The sequence below is a fragment of the Sphaerodactylus townsendi genome, linkage group LG04 (genome assembly GCF_021028975.2).
Source record: "Sphaerodactylus townsendi isolate TG3544 linkage group LG04, MPM_Stown_v2.3, whole genome shotgun sequence".
NCBI lineage: Eukaryota > Metazoa > Chordata > Lepidosauria > Squamata > Sphaerodactylidae > Sphaerodactylus > Sphaerodactylus townsendi.
The window spans coordinates 18860532-18880180 of NC_059428.1; the positions used below are offsets into that span (position 1 = coordinate 18860532).

Here is a 19649-nt window from a genome sequence, read left to right on the forward strand (position 1 = left end):
CTGGGAATCAAACCTGGTTCCTCCAGATTAGATACACGAGCTCTTAACCTCCTACGCTACTGCTGCCTTCGTGATATCATCAAAAGGTGCTTACCAACATGGGAGCAATTCAAAACTTTTAGCTCTTCCCTGTTTACCTCAGCACTGTCAACTTCTGGTTGTGCAGATAGCAAATTAAAAATACAAAAGCAGCATTAATCAAACCCAGCTTAATTCTAAAAAAAAAAATCCCTGCCTAACCAAAGCGGCACTAAGACCAGATAAATCTCCACTGTGCATTGTGGTTTTAAAAGATGCCAACTAGCTTAGATTTCCATTTTCTAAACCAAGTTACTGAATAAGAGTTCTTTGGAATTGGCTTATTTCAAAATAGCATAGATAGGTAAAGCCCCCATCAATTCCTTTTAAGACGATTAGCTGAGGTTTTCAAAGCGAGGCATTTATTTTCCCCTCCCCGCCTTCCTTACACAAAGCATCAATACTATTATCTTGAGAGCTTTTCATTCCTTGTATATATTTTTTAAAAGCATCAGCTCTTTAAAGATTTTTGGGCTGTGCATTTAAAAAGTGTTCATTCTCTACAGAAAAAACAAACAAGCGCCTAATACAGAAGTGTGGTATTTGCCCAAGCACAACCTCAGGGGTGGAAAATGATCAGGTGGATTATTTGGTATTCTACATTAGTTGGAACACACAGGGTAAATCCATTACATGCAGAAGACCACAGATTCAAACCATGGAATCCCTCGTTAAAAGCAGAGAAAGATCTCTCTCTGCCTGAGAACTTGGAAAGGCACTGCCAAGTCAGAGTTGACTGCCTTCATATGTTCTGCTTATTGTGGTCCCACAAAAATACCGTATATACTCGCGTATAAGTCGACCCGCATATAAGTCGTGGCTCCTAATTTTACCACAAAAAACTGGGAAAACTAATTGACTCGCGTATAAGCCGAGGGTGGGAAATGCAGCAGCTGCTGGTAAATTTCAAAAATAAAAACAGATGCCAATAAAATTACATCAATTGAGGCATCAGTAGGTTAAATGTTTTTGAATATTTATTTCAAAGCAAAACAGTAAACTGGCTCTGTAAGTGGAAAAGAGGATCAACAAGGAACAATGTAATGGTATGTCAACAATGGCACATCCTTTAAAAGAAATTTACAAAACCTTAGCTCCACCAGCAAGCCAAGAAGCTTAAAAGCACAAGAGTTAAAATCCTCCCAAAACTGGATTCCTCATCATGCATCTGTATGTCCCAAAGATGCTTGAAACCCAACTTAGATTTTTTAAGAGGGATATTATCAGAAATGGAAAATCTACCTATTAGCTTCCCATTGTAAACAATGGGGATGGGGCATCCCCACTTTGGGGGTCAATAATAATAACTTTGGATCCCCTGACCCAAACTTCACCAAACCTGGCTGGTATCGTAAAGAGACTCTCCTGATGAGACCAGCCAGGGTTGGTGAAGTTTGGTTCAGAGGGTCCAAAGTTATGGACCCTCAAAAGGGTAGACGCATCTACTAATAGCTCCCATTGAAAACAATGGGGAATGGGGGCACCTCATTTGGGGGTCCATAACTTTGGACCCCCTGAACCAAACTTTACCAAACTTGGCTGGTATCATCAGGAGTGTCTTCTGAGTGTACCCTGAAATTTTGGTGCAGCTAGCATAAAAACCGCGCCACCTGCTGGCCGGCAAAGTAAAAACACACAAAAAAATTTAATGACCCGCATATAAGTCGAGGGGAGCTTTTTCAGCATTAAAAATGTGCTGAAAAATTCAACTTATACATGAGTATATACGGTACACTGTATTTGCACAGGGATGCTAGAGTTGCCAGCCTCCAGGAAAGACCTGGAGACCTCTAAGAATTTCAGCTGATTCGTACATAACAGAGGTCAGTTGCCCTGGAGAAAATGGCTGCTTTGGACGTTATGTCCTTATATGCCACTGAGATGCCTCCTCTCTCGAATCTAAATCTATCTATCTATATATATATAAAAAGCTTTCCGTGTATGTGTTGATGACAGGGTACCTCAGTAACTGCTGGGCCAATTCCTCTGAAAATTCCCAGCCACTATAGTCAGTCAGGCGAGAGTGTTTTTAGATGTTCACATACCTGAAATTTCATACCTGGGCCAGGTAAAATGCCTTTTTCCTAGCGCTCCCTGGTGAAGGACATGCCTGTGTGTAACTGTCACTTTTAGAATGTTCGTGCTGCTTAGAATGTTCACTCAGATGGCCAGAGATGAGCAGTGAAAACAGCACCTATGCAGTAACTCGAGTGGAAGTGAAACACATACACACACATACACACAAGGGGGAGGAGGAGGAGGAGGAGGAGGAGGAGAAGAAGAAGAGGAGGAGGAGGAGGAGTTTGGATTTATATCCCCCCTTTCTCTCCTGTAGGAGACTCAAAGGGGCTAACAATCTCCTTGCCCTTCCCCCCTCACAACAAACACCCTGTGAGGTGGGTGGGGCTGAGAGAGCTCTGAGAAGCTGTGACTAGCCCAAGGCCACCCAGCTGGCATGTGTGGGAGTGTACAGGCTAATCTGAATTCCCCAGATAAGCCTCCACAGCTCAGGTGGCAGAACGGAGAATCAAACCCGGGTTCCTCCAGATTAGGATACACGAGCTCTTTAACCTCCACTGCCACTCGAGGAGGGAGGGGTGGCTTCCAGAGATGGGATCCAGCAGGTTCTCACAGGTTCCCGGCGAGTAGGTTACTTAATTATTTGTGTGTGCCGAGAGGGGTTACTAATTGAGTGATTTTGCCAAGTGATTTTTTGCCTTAGTTATGCCCCTCCTCCTCAGAAGTAGCGTGCAGAACTTCTTGAAGCAGTTCTAGCAAGTGAGGTGCAACCGGGTAAAAAAAGCATGGCAGCTTGCGCCTGTGTGCATTCGCTTTCCCCACCCATGTGGACCGGTGCAGTGGCTGCGTCCTTGCCACAGCTCCTCGCCTTCCAAGGAATGCCTCCGCCCTGGAATAATGCCGTCACACGCCCCCGTGGAGTGTTCCCTTCGCCCAGCTCCATTGGCATGCTAACGCCACAGTTTGAATCCCACCACCATGGGAACCTTGTTACTAAAATTTTTGGATCCCACCACTGGGTGGCATGCAAGGGAGAGAGAGGGAGTGGAGAGGAAAGGGACGCTGGGGGGAGGCATGCAAGGGAAGAGAAGTGAGAGAGGGGAGACGGGTGAGCTGTGGCATGCAAGGGGAGGAGGGCAGGGGGGGTCCCTACATCTTTGATATGGACTCCACCCACATTCTAGCTGCCGGGAGGGAGGAAGGGAGGAGGGGAGTGGCATGCAAGGGGAAGAAGTGAGGGAGGGAGACAGTGAGGGGTTGCATGCAAGGAGGAGGCAGGGGGGCCCAGCATCTAGATATGACCCACCCACCCTAGGGAGGAAGGGAGGGGAGGGTGGCATGCAAGGGAAGAGAAGTGAGGGAGGAGACAGTGAGGGGTTGCATGCAAGGGAGGGGAGGCAGGGGCCCAGCATCTTTGATATGACCCAATCTACCCCAAATGAGGGAAAGGGAAGGGAGGTGGGGAGGATGGCATGCAAAGGAAGAGGAGGGGAGGGAGGGAAGAGAGTGAGGGGCGACTTGCGAGGAACGGGAGGGAGGGGCCAGGCACCCTAGGATTCCCCTGAATACCGCAGTGCCAGCAAGTTAAGAAAACCACAGGCACGCATTACTCAGGAGTAAGCTCAGTATAAGCAGCAACCATGACATACTTTAGAATGGGGCCAATGGGCGTCGCACCCGTCAGAGGGTTTCCTCAGAAGCGACACCCATTGCCACCAACCAAACTTACTCCCAGGTAAAGGATCATGACCAGCCAGCCTAGATGTGTGGGAGGGGTGCCTTTCCATCCCTTCCCTCCAAGGAATGCGGGCACACACATCAATGACATCGCATGAGCACGTACTGCTGGCCTCTGCAATTGATTTGCTGCTACTGTTCCTTTTCCATTGCACCACAATAAGCCACAGTAACGCGTGGCTGGGATAGCTAGTATATATATATAAATATCAGTGCATTTTTCTGCTGACAGGTAATCTCCCAAATTACTGGACCGATTGCTTTGAAATTTTCACACAACGTCGCATTCACGTGCGGCCAGGTTTCCATACTGTTTCCACACCTCCTGTTGTGTACATGTCACAACTGTGCCAGTTATTGTGTACATGCCATACCTGTGACAGTTGGAACCACAGTTCTGTACACCTGCCAACAAGCGCCATCTGCTGGCCGTCAAAGCAACACCCTCTGATACAAGGGAAACAACCATGCCTTCCTTGAAAACCGCTGCCATCTGGAGTGAAAAAGATGGGGTCCGCCATCTGGACATGGCCCACCTACCCTAGCTGAGGAAGGGGAAGGGGGGGTCCAGGGGTTTGCTGGACCAAATGCTCTGAAATTTGAATACAACATAGCTCATGCCTCCCAGCGTGTTTTAAGCTAGGTAATTCGCCTGCAAGGGAAGGGAGTGAAAGAGACAGGGTCCGCCACTTGGACATGGCCCACCCACCCTAGCAGAAGAAGGGGAACATTAGGGAGGGATGAGGCAGGGTGCCATGCAAGGGAAAGGGAGAGAGGGAGGGGAGAGAGGGCCCCCTTGCCCCTCCCCTCCCTTGCAAGCATTGTGCAATGACACATGTTCAAACCGTTCGCTTCCCCTTTTCTTTCTTTTCCACTTCACCAGACTGAGACACAGCAATGCGTGGCAGGGCCCGCTAGTATAAATACAAAAATTTAAAAATCCCATAAACTTCTATCCCCCACTGGCAGCTAGGGGTGATCTGGCAACCCTAAATTCTTCTAATGGAAAGGACAAAAGGGGTTATTTCATCTCCTTCCACCTACTCACCTCTGCCTTAGTGGCACAAATGGCAGGAAAGATGCATGTCGACGACTTCTGTCGGTAGCATCCCACCCGCTGTACGTTCCTCCTTTGTACACTTTTGGGGATTGGGACCTGTTAGCTCATTGAGCCTGTCTTAACTGTTCCACTTGGTACTGACTCTCCCAGGCCTCGTGAAGACATATTCCCTAGCCTTGGTACCCATGTTTCATAACTGGAGACAGGTCAAATCTCAGACCTTCCTCGGGGGTTTTACCGCAGAGTTATGGTTCTTCTTTGGGCTTCAACCCAAGGGGCTCCCTGAAACTTCACAGCAGCCGGAATAGGGGGCAAACAGATTGGAGAGGCAATACTGGAAGAGACGAAAGGCTTCCGTTCACTCCCACCCCTGCCCCCTGGTGCATTGTGGCTGTTTGGCAGTGGACTGATATCATACATGTGGATACTTTTGTGTGCCTCCTGGGAAATGCAGCAACTTGTGGAGGTCAGATTTAGAATGGGAAAAACAGCATGGGGGGGGGGAGGAGGAGGAGGAGGAGGAGGAGGAGGAGGAGGAGGAGGAGGAGGAAGAAGAAGAAGAAGAAGAAGAAGAAGAAGAAGAAGAAGAAGAAGAAGAAGAAGAAGAAGAAGAAGAAGAAGAAGAGGAGGAGGAGGAGGAGGAGGAGGAGGAGGAGGAGGAGGAGCTTGGATTTATATCCCCCCTTTCTCTCCTGCAGGAGAATCAAAGGGGCTTACAATCTCCTTGCCCTTCCCCCCTCACAACAAACACCCTGTGAGGTAGGTGGGGCTGGGAGAGCTCCGAGAAGCTGTGACTACCCCACGGTCACCCAGCTGGCGTGTGTGGGAGTGTACAGGCTAATCTGAATTCCCCAGATAAGCCTCCACAGCTCGGGTGGCAGAGCTGGGAATCAAACCCGGTTCCTCCAGATTAGATACACGAGCTCTTAACCTCCTACGCCACCTTTCCAATCTTCAGGTGAATGTTATCTTTGATACAACGCATAAAAACAAGCTGTCTATTTGCTTCGCTTGAAGAGGGTTTTTTGAAGCAAAAACAGACCATCTGAAAGCAGGAGTGCTGCTAATTTCCACCGATGGTCTCGCCAAAGTTCTCCAAGTGTTAAAATATGACATTGGCGTTTGATGGTTGACTTGTTTCTAATTACCTACGGGCTACATCTTTTGGCTCTGCTCGTTCCTTTTGGCTCTTGATGCTTGGAGTTCTAATTAGAAGCCTCAGATGTGAAAGACAGGTACATTCTAGAAACCCAAAAGAAGAAACATCTCGACCTATATAATGAACAAGTGTTGAGACATATACACACCTAGAAATACAATATATCACATAGGAGCATTAAATCTTCAGCCGTTAGTGGGAACTGTACTTTTTGAACACTTTGTGTTCTGTCAATGCCGACAAATTGTATGGCCATTTACATAAGGTGACCAGATGGTCACCTTTGTGAACCGGGACAGGTGGGTAGGCGGCCGCTCGCACGCACGTGCAGCCACAGGAGCGCACTGCCTTCTGGGGCGCTCCCGTTTCCCGCCCGAAACAGCAGCGCCCCAGAAGGCCGTGCTCCTGCAACTGCACGCACATGCACACGTAGCAGCGCCCCAGAAGGCCGTGCGGCAGCCTCCCAAAAATCGGGACAATTTAAATAACCCGTGGGTCAAATTGTTTGAAGGCGGGACTGTCCCGCCAAAAGCGGGACGTCTGGTCAGCATACATTTACAGTATATTTGGCTGTCTCATAAAGTTAATGTTCAGATATGTATAACTATGTGTGTATATGTTCAAGCTCAGCCTTGGTTAGTACTTAGTTGGGAGACCACCAAAGAAGACTCCGAGGAGGCAGAAAATGGCAAACCTCTGTTTGTCTCTTGGCTTGAAAATCTTTACAGGAGAGGAAGGTAGGGTAAAAAACCAGACTATGATGATGATGGTTTAATTTTGGTTAATATCACAGCTGCAAGTTCATTAGCTGGTTGTTGACCTTTTATTACAATTTGAGCCTCACCCAGAGGCCTAGGATATTGTATTGTATTGTATTGTATTATTCGATGTGTATACCGCCCTCCCCCGAAGGGCTCTGATATTGTAAAGTATCAGCATAGTATTTGTGTGGATCCCAACAGGAATACCTTCTGAATCTAGTAGTAGTAGTAGCAGCAGCAGGAGCATTTAATTCATTTATACCCAGCCTTTCACCCCAATGGAGCCCCAAAACAGCTCACATCATTCTCTTCTCCTCTATTTTATTTTCACAACAACCCTGTGAGGTAGGTGAGATTGAGAAAGTGTGCCTGGCCTATAATAATCCAGTAAGTTTCAATGGCACGAGTGAGGATTTGAACCAGATATTAGTCTCACACTCTCAACTGCTATACCACACTGGCTCTATAAAACAGAGACCCTCGTCCAGTGGCGTAGCACCAAGGGGATGGGAGGGCGTGACACACCAGGTGCGCGCCAGTGTGGGGGCATTCCAGGGCGTGGCAGGGGCATGGCAGGGGCGCAGGTCACAGTTCTCCCTTGTTCAGGCTCTGCTCTGGTCCACACCCACTAGGGCGTGGTGGGGGCATGGCAGGGGTGCGACGGCGGTATGGCAGGGGCCCCGGGCACAGTTCCCCCTTGCTCAGGCTCTGCCCTGGTCCACACCCACTAGGCGCAGTGGTGGTGAACCTTTGGCACTCCAGATGTTATGGACTACAATTCCCATCAGCCCCTGCCAGCATGGCCATTTGGAGTGCCAAAGGTTCGCCACCACGGCACTAGGGAAAAGAAAAGCCCCTTTGGTTGTGGAAATAGAAGGGGAAAGATGTATCTCCACAACTAAAAGGACTAGAGACTTTAAAAAAAGATGAAAGCAGGGAATTTCAAGAAACAAAGAGGCATGTTATACTATTTTAAAAAGTCATTCAATATTTTTAAAGGCCCAGTTTGGAGTGTTCCGCCAGACATGGAGCAGGGAAAACCACAGCTGTGCTAGAAGAACAAATCTTAACTTTCCTGACAATGCAGAATACATCCAGGCTTTGTTAAGATGTTTCCCAAACCTTCACGGCAAAGCAATTTTAGAAAGATAGGAGAAAAGCCAGGAAAAACTCAAGAGGTAAACAAAAGTCCAAAAGTCCAGGCCAAAAGTCCAGGCCAAATAACCCACATAGATGGTACAGACACCAATGATTCATCCCCCCCTCCCAAAGAAGGATGGAGCAAAAATCAATGATTAACATTGTTTTAATCAGAACAATCTATCTAAAGATAATTTTCCATTTAAGATAAATTACAGTCCAGAGGTTATTCACAATGAAATTTGTTTTTAATTATGTAGCATACGGCTGTATAGTCATGTAATGTTTAATTTTTTGGGTAAATGAATTCCATTAATCCATTCACAATGTTGTACTCTTCCAGAGGTTTCTGTAAGACTATTTTGGGCAATGTTTCCTATCTGGAAGATATTATCACAGATGCTTAATTTTGCACTTCTCAAAACTGAGAAATTTGTGCCTGCAGAGATAACACGCCCCTTCTTCACAGCAAAAATGTTTTCAAAATAAGCATGCGGAGTTGAGAAAAAGACCTTAATCCCACTGTTCCTTTGCAAATCTGTGTATACAGAATCACCCCTTGCCTCTTAACTCCTAACAGCCCAGTCCAGATCCCCAGGTGCCCAGGGACTGCGCCACTGCAGAACAGTTTTGCCACCTCCAGAGGGCTTCATGGCAGTGCAGGGAGGCAGAAAACTCCTTTGCCCCCCACCCCAAAAGAACCCAGAAAGCCCTCCATATGACTCAATGGAGGGCATAAGTCCAGGACATGGGTTGTAGCACAACCAGGTGCAAATTCTCACAATACTAGAATCAGGGGGCATACATTGAAAATGCTGGGGGGAAGAATTAGGACTAATAAAAGGAAACACTTCTTCACGCAACGGGTGATTGGGGTTTGGAATATGCTGCCACAGGAGGTGGTGATGGCCACTAACCTGGATAGCTTTAAAGGGGGCTTGGACAGATTTATGGAGGAGAAGTCGATCTATGGCTACCAATCTTGATCCTCTTTGATCTGAGATTGCAAATGCCTTAACAGTCCAGGTGCTCGGGAGCAACAGCCGCAGAAGGCCATTGCTTTCACCTCCTGCATGTGAGCTCCCAATGGCACCTGGTGGGCCACTGCAAGTAGCAGAGAGCTGGACTAGATGGACTTTGGTCTAATCCAGCTGGCTTGTTCTTATGTTCTTATGTTCTTAAACCCAAGGTGGAAGCCACTCCTGAGAATGCCCCGGCTCCCCCCCGCCCCGCCCTGCCGCTGTCATCCAATTGGGATGTCAGTGCAGCTCCACAGCAGCCCAGGCCTCCAGCTTTTGCTGCCACAGAGCTGAGGGTCAGTGGAACGTCAGAGTTTTTGCCCGCTCCACCGGTGTGGGTGTCACTTGCACCAATCAAGGGGGCAAACACATTGGCGTGCCCTTCCGCTGCTCCCTAAGGCCATTCCCCCCTCCCATCTGGATTGGGCTGGAAATTTCAAGAAGTTCAATGAATAGAAGATGGTTTGGAGTGGAATAGATCTGCACAAGGAACTAAGTGTGAGGAGGGAGGGTAAAGCAGTAAAAATGAAAGTGAAACCTTTTGAACAGACTATTCCACAAGTCTTCAAATCTTTGTGTGTATATCCTGAGGCTTATCATATCATTTTCTCCCTGGGGGAGAAAATTTATAATGGCAGCAGGTTGTAAACGAGTCCCAATTTTAATGAAATTCCTCTATGAGTAAGGCTGGAATGCATGTAAAATGCAAACACTGCAGCAAAGAAATACCAGACCTAGTGCCCAAATGTATCTGGAGCTAATGATGAAATTATTGAGAAATGAACTATCTATCTATGTATTTCCAAAATAACTGCAGAACTAACCTGAAAAGTTGTGATTCTAAAAGCAAGACCTTCATCTGGTTGTAAACATTATGATACGAGCAAGGAGTCTGTAAGAAGAAACCACAATTTGACTAAATGTAAAGACTCCCAAGTAATCGGTAGCGGTGTTGGTTTCGGTATCAGTAATCGGTAGCTGTAATTGGTATAGGTAGCCGTAATCGCTATCAGTAATCGGTATTGGTAATCTGTATCAGTATCGGTAATCGGTATTCGGTAATAGGTATCGTATCGGTTATCGGTATCAATAATCAGTATGGGCATCGATATTGGTATCGGTAATCAATATCAGTATCAATATCGATATCATTTTAGGAAGCGGTATCGGTACTCGGTATCGATATTGGTACGGTACGGTACGGTATCAATTTCATAATCATTATCAGTATTAGTATCGGTATCGATATCGATATAGGTCTCAGTATCGGTATTGATATTTATATCAGTACAGTATGGTATCGGTATCAGTAATCAGTATCGGTATCGTGTCTGTACCATTAATCGGAATTGGTATCTGTATTTGGTAATCGGTATTGATAATCAGGATCAGGATCAGTAATCGGTATTGGTATTGGTAGTCGGTATTGGTAATCATTATAGTTTAAATTTCGTTGATTTAAATCAATTTAAATGTCATGATTTCAATTGATTTAAATCAATTTGGGCAGGATGGATTTGATCTGCCCAAAACAGAAGGAAAGAAAAGCCCATTTTTGAGCAATTTTGCAGTGAGAAACAGCATAGAGAATAACACGGTCCGAACTAAATCGTAAGAACGTCTTTCTATGAGATAAATCCTTTGTAAACTGAAAATAACATATGTCCATCAGTCTCGAAGATTCAGCAAAGCCAGATTAATTACCAAATGCTGGCAGCCTGTTGTGGGTTTTCTAATTAGGTTAGAGAAGCTTACATTGATTTGAAAGTATGAATGATTGTATGCTTTGACACAAAATTGTGGCGATTGGGGCACTAGCTGTTTCACAGACCCCTTTTGCAGACTTCGTTCACACCATCGATTCAGTAAAGTGTTAAGCTATTCCGTCCGACTGACTTATAGCCATTGTTGGCGCATTGCTCGCAGTTCTGATTCCTAGTGCTCAACCCCGCATCTGTGTGTTCTCCATTGGGAGCAGGTGGCCAAGTGAAATCAATTAGATTATGCACCCAGGTTGACGTGCAGCTGTACAACACTCTAATAATTGAATTAGTTGCCATGAAAATCAGATAGGTAAAGACAAAGGGCCGGCTGCTGAAGGAACGCCATGCGGCTTATTGTGAAATGGAAATCCTTTTTTTCTTCGAGAACCAGCGTGGTGTAGTGGTTAAGAGCAGGTGGATTCTAATCTGGAGAACCGGGTTTGATTCCCTACTCCTCCACTTGAGCGGCAGAGGCTTATCTGGTGAACCAGATGTGTTTCTGCACTCCGATGATCCTGCTGGATGACCTTGGGCTAGTCACAGTTCTCTCAGAACTCTCTCAGCCCCACCTACCTCACAAGGTGTCTGTTGTGGGGAGAGGAAGGGAAAGAAGCTTAAAAGCCACCTTGAGAAAGGGGGGGGGAGGTATAAATCCAAACTCTTCTTCTCTTCTTCTTTGTACAAGAAATGTACACCTTCATACCTCACCTTGAACGTAGGCTCAAGTTTCAAAAAGCGGTGCTTTTGTCACAGTGGGATAAGTCTTAAGTAAAATGTTTACTCTCCTTTCAGTTTCTGTGAAGTACTCTGCTGTACGTTTCCCCCTCAGTAGGTCTTCTTGCTCTTCCCAGCTGTTTTCGCCCACAAAACAGCAGGAACTCTGGCAGGAAGAGAATCAGGAAGGGGGGGGCGAGCTAGTGCTTCGTGCTGAAGGATCCCTGTGGGCCCAGAAAGTAGCGGGGAAACGCCCTTTCGAAGCTCCAGTTGTGCTGCAGTGAATAATGGGCCTTATGAACATTGAAATTTGCTCGAAACAGAAGGCACTTTTCGACACTCATGAAAGCGAACGTGAAACGTACCAGGTTAGTTTAAATTCCACACGCAGAGACGCAAAAGCTTTCCTTACAAGAATATACAAATGCATCAAAAGTGGTCCTGGTGTCCAGATTGCTACTTTCCGAGCTGAATACCATTTGTACATCTCCAAATTCACAGCTGCAGTGAGAAACAACCAGCTGAGGCCCAATCCTGTCTTTTGGCACAACTGCTTGCCCTTCTGCTGTTGCAGGCCAAACTCCAGCTGCGGTGCTGAGGAAGAAGCTGCGGATACAATGAGCTAGACAACAGGTGTCATCTCTCCTGCAGGGTTATGCCGACTGCAATTGCAAAGTGCCGACCACAGGCATAACAGGTTTCATAAAAAGAGATTAGGAGGTGAATACCAAGCCAGCTCAACCCAAGAAAAAATAAATCCAGAAGAATAGTAGTAAGTGTTCTACTCGGCTAGACCGCTGGCTTCATATTAGTCACACAAGAGCAAAGCCAATTCTTTCATTTAAATTAAACCACATTAAGGCCTGACGAATGTTCCTTCTTAACCCAAAGTTTTCTGATAACCATGCTGGAAATGAAAATCTCCAGACAAATGATAGGTCTAAATGAAGCCAAACTTTTATATTTGCAAAAAGAAAGTTTTGGGAAACACAAATGCAAAGAGAAAATTATGTACGTATGCCCCCAGAATAAAACAAAGTTACTCGATAATACACCATGATGTCCCTCCTTCTGCATTAGGACAGTGGTAGAATATGATTGGAAGTTTATAATTTAGCCAATACTAGACATTTGATTGGACTGTCTTAACACAAAGAACCAACAGAACGATATTCAAAGACAGAGGGTTTGAATAGACAAAGAACTATAGTACTGACAGTTTCTTCATCTTGTCTGATTTGATTGAGACTGACTGATAGAGACCCGGATGTTCTGTCTGCACTGCCCTTCTCCATTGCTGCAATCCAACATTCCTCTGGCTTTAGTACAGACACCCTTTTGTTACTTAACTTTTTAACTTTTACGAGTTAAATCAAACAGTTATATTAATTTGTCTTACAAAATAGGACAAACAGAACTAAGTAATATAAACAAATTCTGACAATTCTACAACCACAGATCTATAAACAAAGTGACAAGCTACATAACACTTATGATGTATCTATTCAAGGCTGCCAACATATCAACATGAAGAAGAAGAAGAAGAAGAAGAAGAAGAAGAAGAAGAAGAAGAAGAAGAAGAAGAAGAAGAAGAAGAAGAAGAAGAAGAAGGAGAAGAAGAAGAAGAAGGAGAAGAAGAAGGAGAAGAAGAAGGAGAAGAAGAAGAAGAAGGAGAAGAAGAAGGAGAAGAAGAAGACGACGAGGACCAGGACGAGGACGAGGAGGAGGACGAGGAGGAGGACGAGGAGGACGGGGATGAGGAGGACGGGGACGAGGAGGACGGGATCTAGGAGGGACGGGACGAGGGAGGCGCAGGACGAGATCTAGGACGAAGTTTGTATTTATACCCCACCTTTCTCTCCTGTAGGAGACTCAAAGGGGCTTACAATCTCCTTTCCCTTCCCCCCTCACAACAAACACCCTGTGAGGTGGGTGGGGCTGAGAGAGCTCCGAGAAGCTGTGACTAGCGCAAGGTCACCCAGCTGGTGTGTGTGGGAGTGCACAGGCTAATCTGAATTCCCCAGATAAGCCTCCACAGCTCAGGCGGCAGAGCGGGGAATCAAACCCGGTTCCTCCAGATTAGATACACAAACTCTTAACCTCCTTTGCCACTGCTGCTCCTTTATTTACTTATTTAGATGTATGAGGCACCCTCGCCCCATTTATAGAAACTTATGTCTAGATCTGCTACCCGTCATTACGTTTTTGCACAGTGTAGAAAACCTAAGATACTTCATCATGTTAACTATCAGCTCTCCATGACATGCAAAACAGAGCGCTCTAATTTATCTCAAAGGCAGTCATGAATTAAAACAGAGAAGCAAGCTGTGACTCACAAAAGCTCCGACTGAAATCAGTGTTGTTAGACATTAAGGGGCCGATGGATTTTTTGGTTTTAGGAGGAATTAAAACTACCAAACGAGCTTTGGCCGCTGCGGAACCTGGTACAACGGCACACCTTAGGAGCAACATCCCACACAGAGGGTGTGAAAAAGATCTCCAGAATCACAGACAAAAGGCAAGTCCCACCTTCTGGCGCCCTCTACTGGTCCATTCTTGGCCGGCAGGCAGCGTGCCTGCGTTCCCCTCCGGTTATTTCATTCACAGCAGTGTGGACTGTGAAGCTGCAGGCAACCCCTGCTGCCAGACACATAAAACTGTTAGAGAGCAGGCAAGCTTCAAAGCTATGGGCCACTGCTCCGATTTCTCTCTCCTGTGCTTCACACCAGGTTCTCAAGTAAGCCAATTGTTAATCAAGGAAGCCATCTGCTTGTAGCAACACCCAAAAGGGAGCAACCGCCTCTTCAGAAATCTCAAGACAAACATTTGCAGTCCTTTTCTAGAACACCTGCAAAGTTTATCTTCTGTTATCTCTGAGCAAAGAGAAGAAGAAAAGAGTTTGGATTTATATCCCCCCTTTCTCTCCTGCAGGAGACTCAAAGGGGCTTACAAACTCCTTGCCCTTCCCCCCTCACAACAAACACCCTGTGAGGTGGGTGGGGCTGAGAGAGCTCCGAAAAGCTGTGACTAGCCCAAGGTCACCCAGCTGGCGTGTGTGGGAGCGCACAGGCTAATCTGAATTCCCCAGATAAGCCTCCACAGCTCAGGCGGCAGAGCGGGGAATCAAGCCCGGTTCCTCCAGATTAGATACACGAGCTCTTAATCTCCTACGCCACTGCTGCTCCTAGAGGAAGCTTAGTTACCGCTCTTGCGTAATCTACCCAGGCAAGTCTCAAAGCCTCGCTCAGTCCAATAAAAACTCATTCCCTAATTGGCTCCTGGTCCTTGAATAGCCCAGGCTAGCCTGATCTCAGAAGCTTAGAAGGGACAGCCCTAGTTAGTACCTGGATGGGGGACCACGAAGGAATACTAGGGTTGCTAAGGAGTGGCAGGCAAAGACAAACCACCTCTGTTATCGTGTTTCCCCGAAAATAAGACAGAGTCTTATAATAATTTTTGCACCAAAACATGCATTAGGGCTTATTTTCGGGGGAGGGCTTGTTTTAGGGGAAATACGGCACCTTCACAATTCATTAAGGCAAGCTCTCGGCAGCCCCGTTGCTTCCCCATCACGTGTGATGCAGGCTGCATCCTCATTGGCAGGGAGCACCCTGCTGGATCACACCATCCTGATCTGTAACTACCGGTAGGGCTTGTTTTTGGAGGAGGGCTTATATTTCAAGCATCCTCCAAAAATCCTGAAAAATCTTGATAGGGCTTATTTTCGGGGTGGGGCTTATTTTCAGGGAAACATGGCAGTCTCTTCCCTTGAGATACCTGCTGGGTTGCCATAAATTGGCGGAGACTTGACGGCACTTTACACCCACAATTTGCTCTTCTGCAGCCTAGATAGCCCAGACTAGCCCAATGTTGCTAGAACTTGGAAGCTGGTGAGCTAAGCCCTGAATAGTAATTGGAAGGAGACCACCAAGGAGGATCGGGGTTGCTATGCAGAGGAAGACAACGGCAAACCACCTCTGTTAGCGTCTTGCCTTGAAAACTCCATGATGGCAGCTGCCATAAGTTGGCTGTGACTTGACAAATATCATTACTTTTTAAAATATGCTCTTTTCCTTTTTCTGCAAAGCCAACACAGGTACCAGAGTCCCAGTCAGAGAATCTCATACCACTTCCCCTTTTTTGCTAACAAACCACAAGTGGGCTAGAAGCAGCAGTGGCGTAGGAGGTTAAGAGCTCGTGTATCTAATCTGGAGGGACCGGGTTTGATTCCCAGCTCTGCCACCTGAGCTGTGGAGGCTTATCTGGGGAATTCAGACACCACACCACACACACCAGCTGGGTGACCTTGGGCTAGTCACAGCTTCTCGGAGCTCTCTCAGCCCCACCTACCTCACAGGGTGTTTGTTGTGAGGGGGGAAGGGCAAGGAGATTGTCAGCCCCTTTGAGTCTCCTGCAGGAGAGAATGGGGGATATAAATCCAAAACTCTTCTTCTTCTCTTCTAGAAGATTTAGGGCACAGTTCCAGGTCCCACCATTCTCCAAGCTCCGCTCCCCAGCCTTCATCTGCAGTAATAAGGCCCTTCCACACGTGCAGAATAATGCACTTTCAACCCACTTTCAATGCACTTTGCAGCTGAATTTCACTGTGCGGAATAGCCAAATCCACTTGCAAACAATTGTGAAAGTGGATTGAAAGTGCATTATTCTGCATGTGCGGAAGGGGTCTAAATGCTCTACTGGTGAAAGTTTTCCCCATTTATAGTCACACACACACACATCCATTCAACCGTCATCCAGGATAGGTACTTTCAGGCGCCTGTTGTGGCTTCCGGTGGACCTACCTGTGCCCAGACACAAGATATTGACACCCCTGGCAAAAGGGTGAGCAAGCAGAGGTGTGACTGCCACAACTATTGCCACTCCCTGCATAGGGAAAGGGGAGAAGGGCAGGGGCCATCAAGTCCAACCCCCTGCAATGCAGGAACACACAATCAAAGCACTCCCGACATATATTCATCCAGCCTCTCTTAAAAAACCTCCAAAGGATACTCTGCCACACTCCGAGGTAGTGCATTCCACTGTCAAACAGCCCTTGCTGTCAGGAAGTTCTTCCTGATGTTTAGGTGGAATCTCTTTTCCTTCCCCTTGAACCCATTACTCTGTGTCCTAGTCTCTGGAGCAGCAGAACACAAGCTTGCTTCCTCACCAACATGACATCCCTTCAAATATCGAAACTTGGCTAACATGCCACCTCTTAACCTTCTCTTCACCAAACTAAACATCCCCAGCTTCCTAAGTCTCTCCTCGTAGGACAGTGATGGCGAACCTTTTTGAGACTGAGTGCCCAAATTACAACCCAAACCCCACTTATTGATTGTAAAATGCCAATACGGCAATTTAACCTGAATACTGAGGTTTTAGTTTAGAAAAAACGGTTGGTTCCGAGGCGCGCGTTACTCGGGAGTAAGCTTGGTGGTAGTCGGTGGCTTTGCTTTGAAGCAACCGTGCAACTCTTCCAACGGGTGAATCATGACCCTAGGAGGGTTTACTCAGAAGCAAGCCCCATTGCCAGCAACCGAGCTTACTCCCAGGTAAAGGATAGCGCTTTAGTTCTTCGCATGAAAATCAGTGTGGCTTAACAGTGCTTAACAGGGTTACCTACACGGCTTCCCCAAAACTAGGTCTTAGGTTTAATGCTAATAATTGAGCCCTGCGGCCCAGGCCAGCCTAGATGTGTGTGTGGGTGGGACTCTGTTTGCCTGTGCCCACAGAGAGGGCTCTGAGTGCCACCTCTGGCACCCGTGCCATAGGTTCACCACCACTGCCATGGACTCCAGACCTATTCCATTTTGGTTGCCCTCCTCTGGACCACTTCCAGCTTGCCAATACCACCTATACAAGGGGAAGATCCTCTTTACTTTTTTTATCCACAATTGGTAATGTATGGATTTACTGAGGACATTTTTATCCTGCCTCTTTAGAAACCTGCCTGAGGCTGCCGACAAAATAAAACACAGAACGTTAAGAGGGGGGTTATAATCTAGCAATAAAAACTCAGCATTCAAAATCCATCTTTGACTTACATGTCGAGCAGACCAGGAGAATTCTCACCACCATCTCATACATCAGTTTCTGCTTCTGCTGTACTCTAGAGGTGACAATCGGAACAATGATGTCAGCCGGAACAAAGAACTGAATTGCGTAGGTCACAAAAATCCCAAAGGAATAGAGAATCTTGACCAGTTGGTACAGCCTGTGGAATACATTGGAACAGAACATGAATTGGTCACGTTATAAAACACAAGTTTGTTTGCAGGGCCAGGACCTAAAAGAATATCCAGAACCCATCGATCACTTCTCTTTGCTTACAACTCCCATAAAAGAAGGATTTGCCTTGCTAAATTAGACCCAATAGCCATGCTTCTAGCAAGTAACTAGCCAGGTGTCTGCAGATACTCCCAGCAACGCATGAAACCATTAATCGTAGGTATTTGAATATGGGAGGTCCCTTTTCTTTCTTTTTCAGACAGTGGCCCTTGAAATAAAGTCACAGAGGCCAGGTCTCAGTTGTTTAGAAACTCCTCTGCTGATCCAGTCAAGTAACTGGACCAGTTGCACGTAGCAAGAATTTACCTTGCCTCCTCAGCAAATGTTTCCAAGGTGAGCAAAGAGAAGGTGGTGGGGCAGCCCCAGCTGAGGGACTGGGTGTCTGGTGGGTCAGGATTGGTTCTGCTCGACCCAGAGGTATATCGGGGGGAAACAGCACCCAGGGGCAACACCTGGTCAAGTGCCCCCCCGTGCCCCACTTACGGCAATCAGGGAGGCTGGGGAGGGCTGGAGCCATGGGATGCTCTACTGCATCCCCTTTTGTGGACACCCCCTTTGTGGGGGGGCTCCCAGCCTGGCCTCAGCACCAGAGCACCCCCTTTGTGGGGGGCTCCAAGTCTGGCCTCAGCGCCAGGTGCTGCCAGCGCCATCCCCCAGCAAGGGAGAGGCCTCCCAGCCCCGCAGCTGGGCCTGGCCTTGGATGCCGGTGAGCGGTGCCCCGACATGGGGGGAGCCGCCAGGTGCCAGCCAGATCGCCACGCCATGGGAGGGTGCGGGGGTCCAGCCAGTGCCTGGCGCCCCCCCATGTGACCAAAAGGCATGCTCCCAGGGACATGGGCAATATGCCGCTGACTCAACCTCTCAGGTCACTGCAACTCCAGTCTGGAAGGGTGGAAAAAATGACTCACCACCACCCTTAGACAACTCTCAGCAATGGAGAATTGGAGATAGTGTTAACAGACCCTCTGAGAGCAGTATAAGGATCCCAGAGGGTGTTCTTGAGAGTGGGCCAACAGGAGTAACCACAGCTGCTGTTTCTCTCTCTCTGCTCTTGTCGCTTCCCTCCTCAAGTCTGTTTTGGCCTGGACAAGAGGTCATCCTTGGCTCTCTCTCCACACTTGGAACTGGCTGCAGAAACCTCACAGTATATTTTAACAATACAATACAAGCCATTATTGGCATATAAAACAGGACAAAATTTTAAAACAAAACAAGGTTAAGAAATACAGTTAAAATTACTAATTTCCAGTATAAAATTTGCAACAATTTCTCAAAAGAGCACACCAGAGCTGTTCAGGAGATTGGGTATCTTATAACACTCATGCCGCTGAGAACATTGCAAGAAAATGGAATTCATGTACTTCATGCGTATCTTATTGTATTTAGGGCATAGAAACAGAGAATGGTCAAGTGTTTCAACCGTAGTCATATCACATGATCAAACTCTTTTAGAATGTTCCATATTCTTAAATCTTTATCTCACAGTACATACAATAGGGGGAGGGGTGCGTGCTGCTGTTGCTGCTGAGACCCACATTCAGTTTTCAGCCTCCTCATTTTAGTCAGATGAACCCTCCTCCTCCTCCTCTTGTTTTCCTCCCCCACAGTCCACTGGATTTCCTCTCCGGCGATCGTGACGAAGAGTGGGAAGTGCCCTGAGGAGGTGGCTGTCCCTTCTTGTGATGATGTCCTCGGTGTGTATCCTAGCTCAGGCATAAAAGCTCAACAGCCAAAGGTCTTGAGGGACCTTCCTGAAATCTGCATGAAGGCAGATCGTGTGGGTTACAACATACTGCTGTGAATCACTGCATTGTGTAATGAAGTTTGTGAAGTCGAAGTCGAGGCATCTTGCAATCCTGGCAGATCAGCACCTGATGGGGCTTATTCATGCAACCTTGATAACAAATCAGC

At 47.0% G+C, this 19649-nt stretch overlaps 1 protein-coding gene across 2 annotated transcripts in view; it reads right to left on the bottom strand.

Moving 5' to 3' along the window:
- Positions 1 to 19649, bottom strand: part of SLC36A4 (solute carrier family 36 member 4) — a 79607-nt gene that overhangs the window by 22752 nt on the left and 37206 nt on the right. For both annotated transcript variants that reach the window (XM_048492432.1, XM_048492433.1), the window contains one exon: positions 17495 to 17664. In XM_048492432.1, the coding sequence (XP_048348389.1) occupies positions 17495 to 17664 (170 nt within the window). The remainder of the gene's footprint in view (positions 1 to 17494; positions 17665 to 19649) is intronic.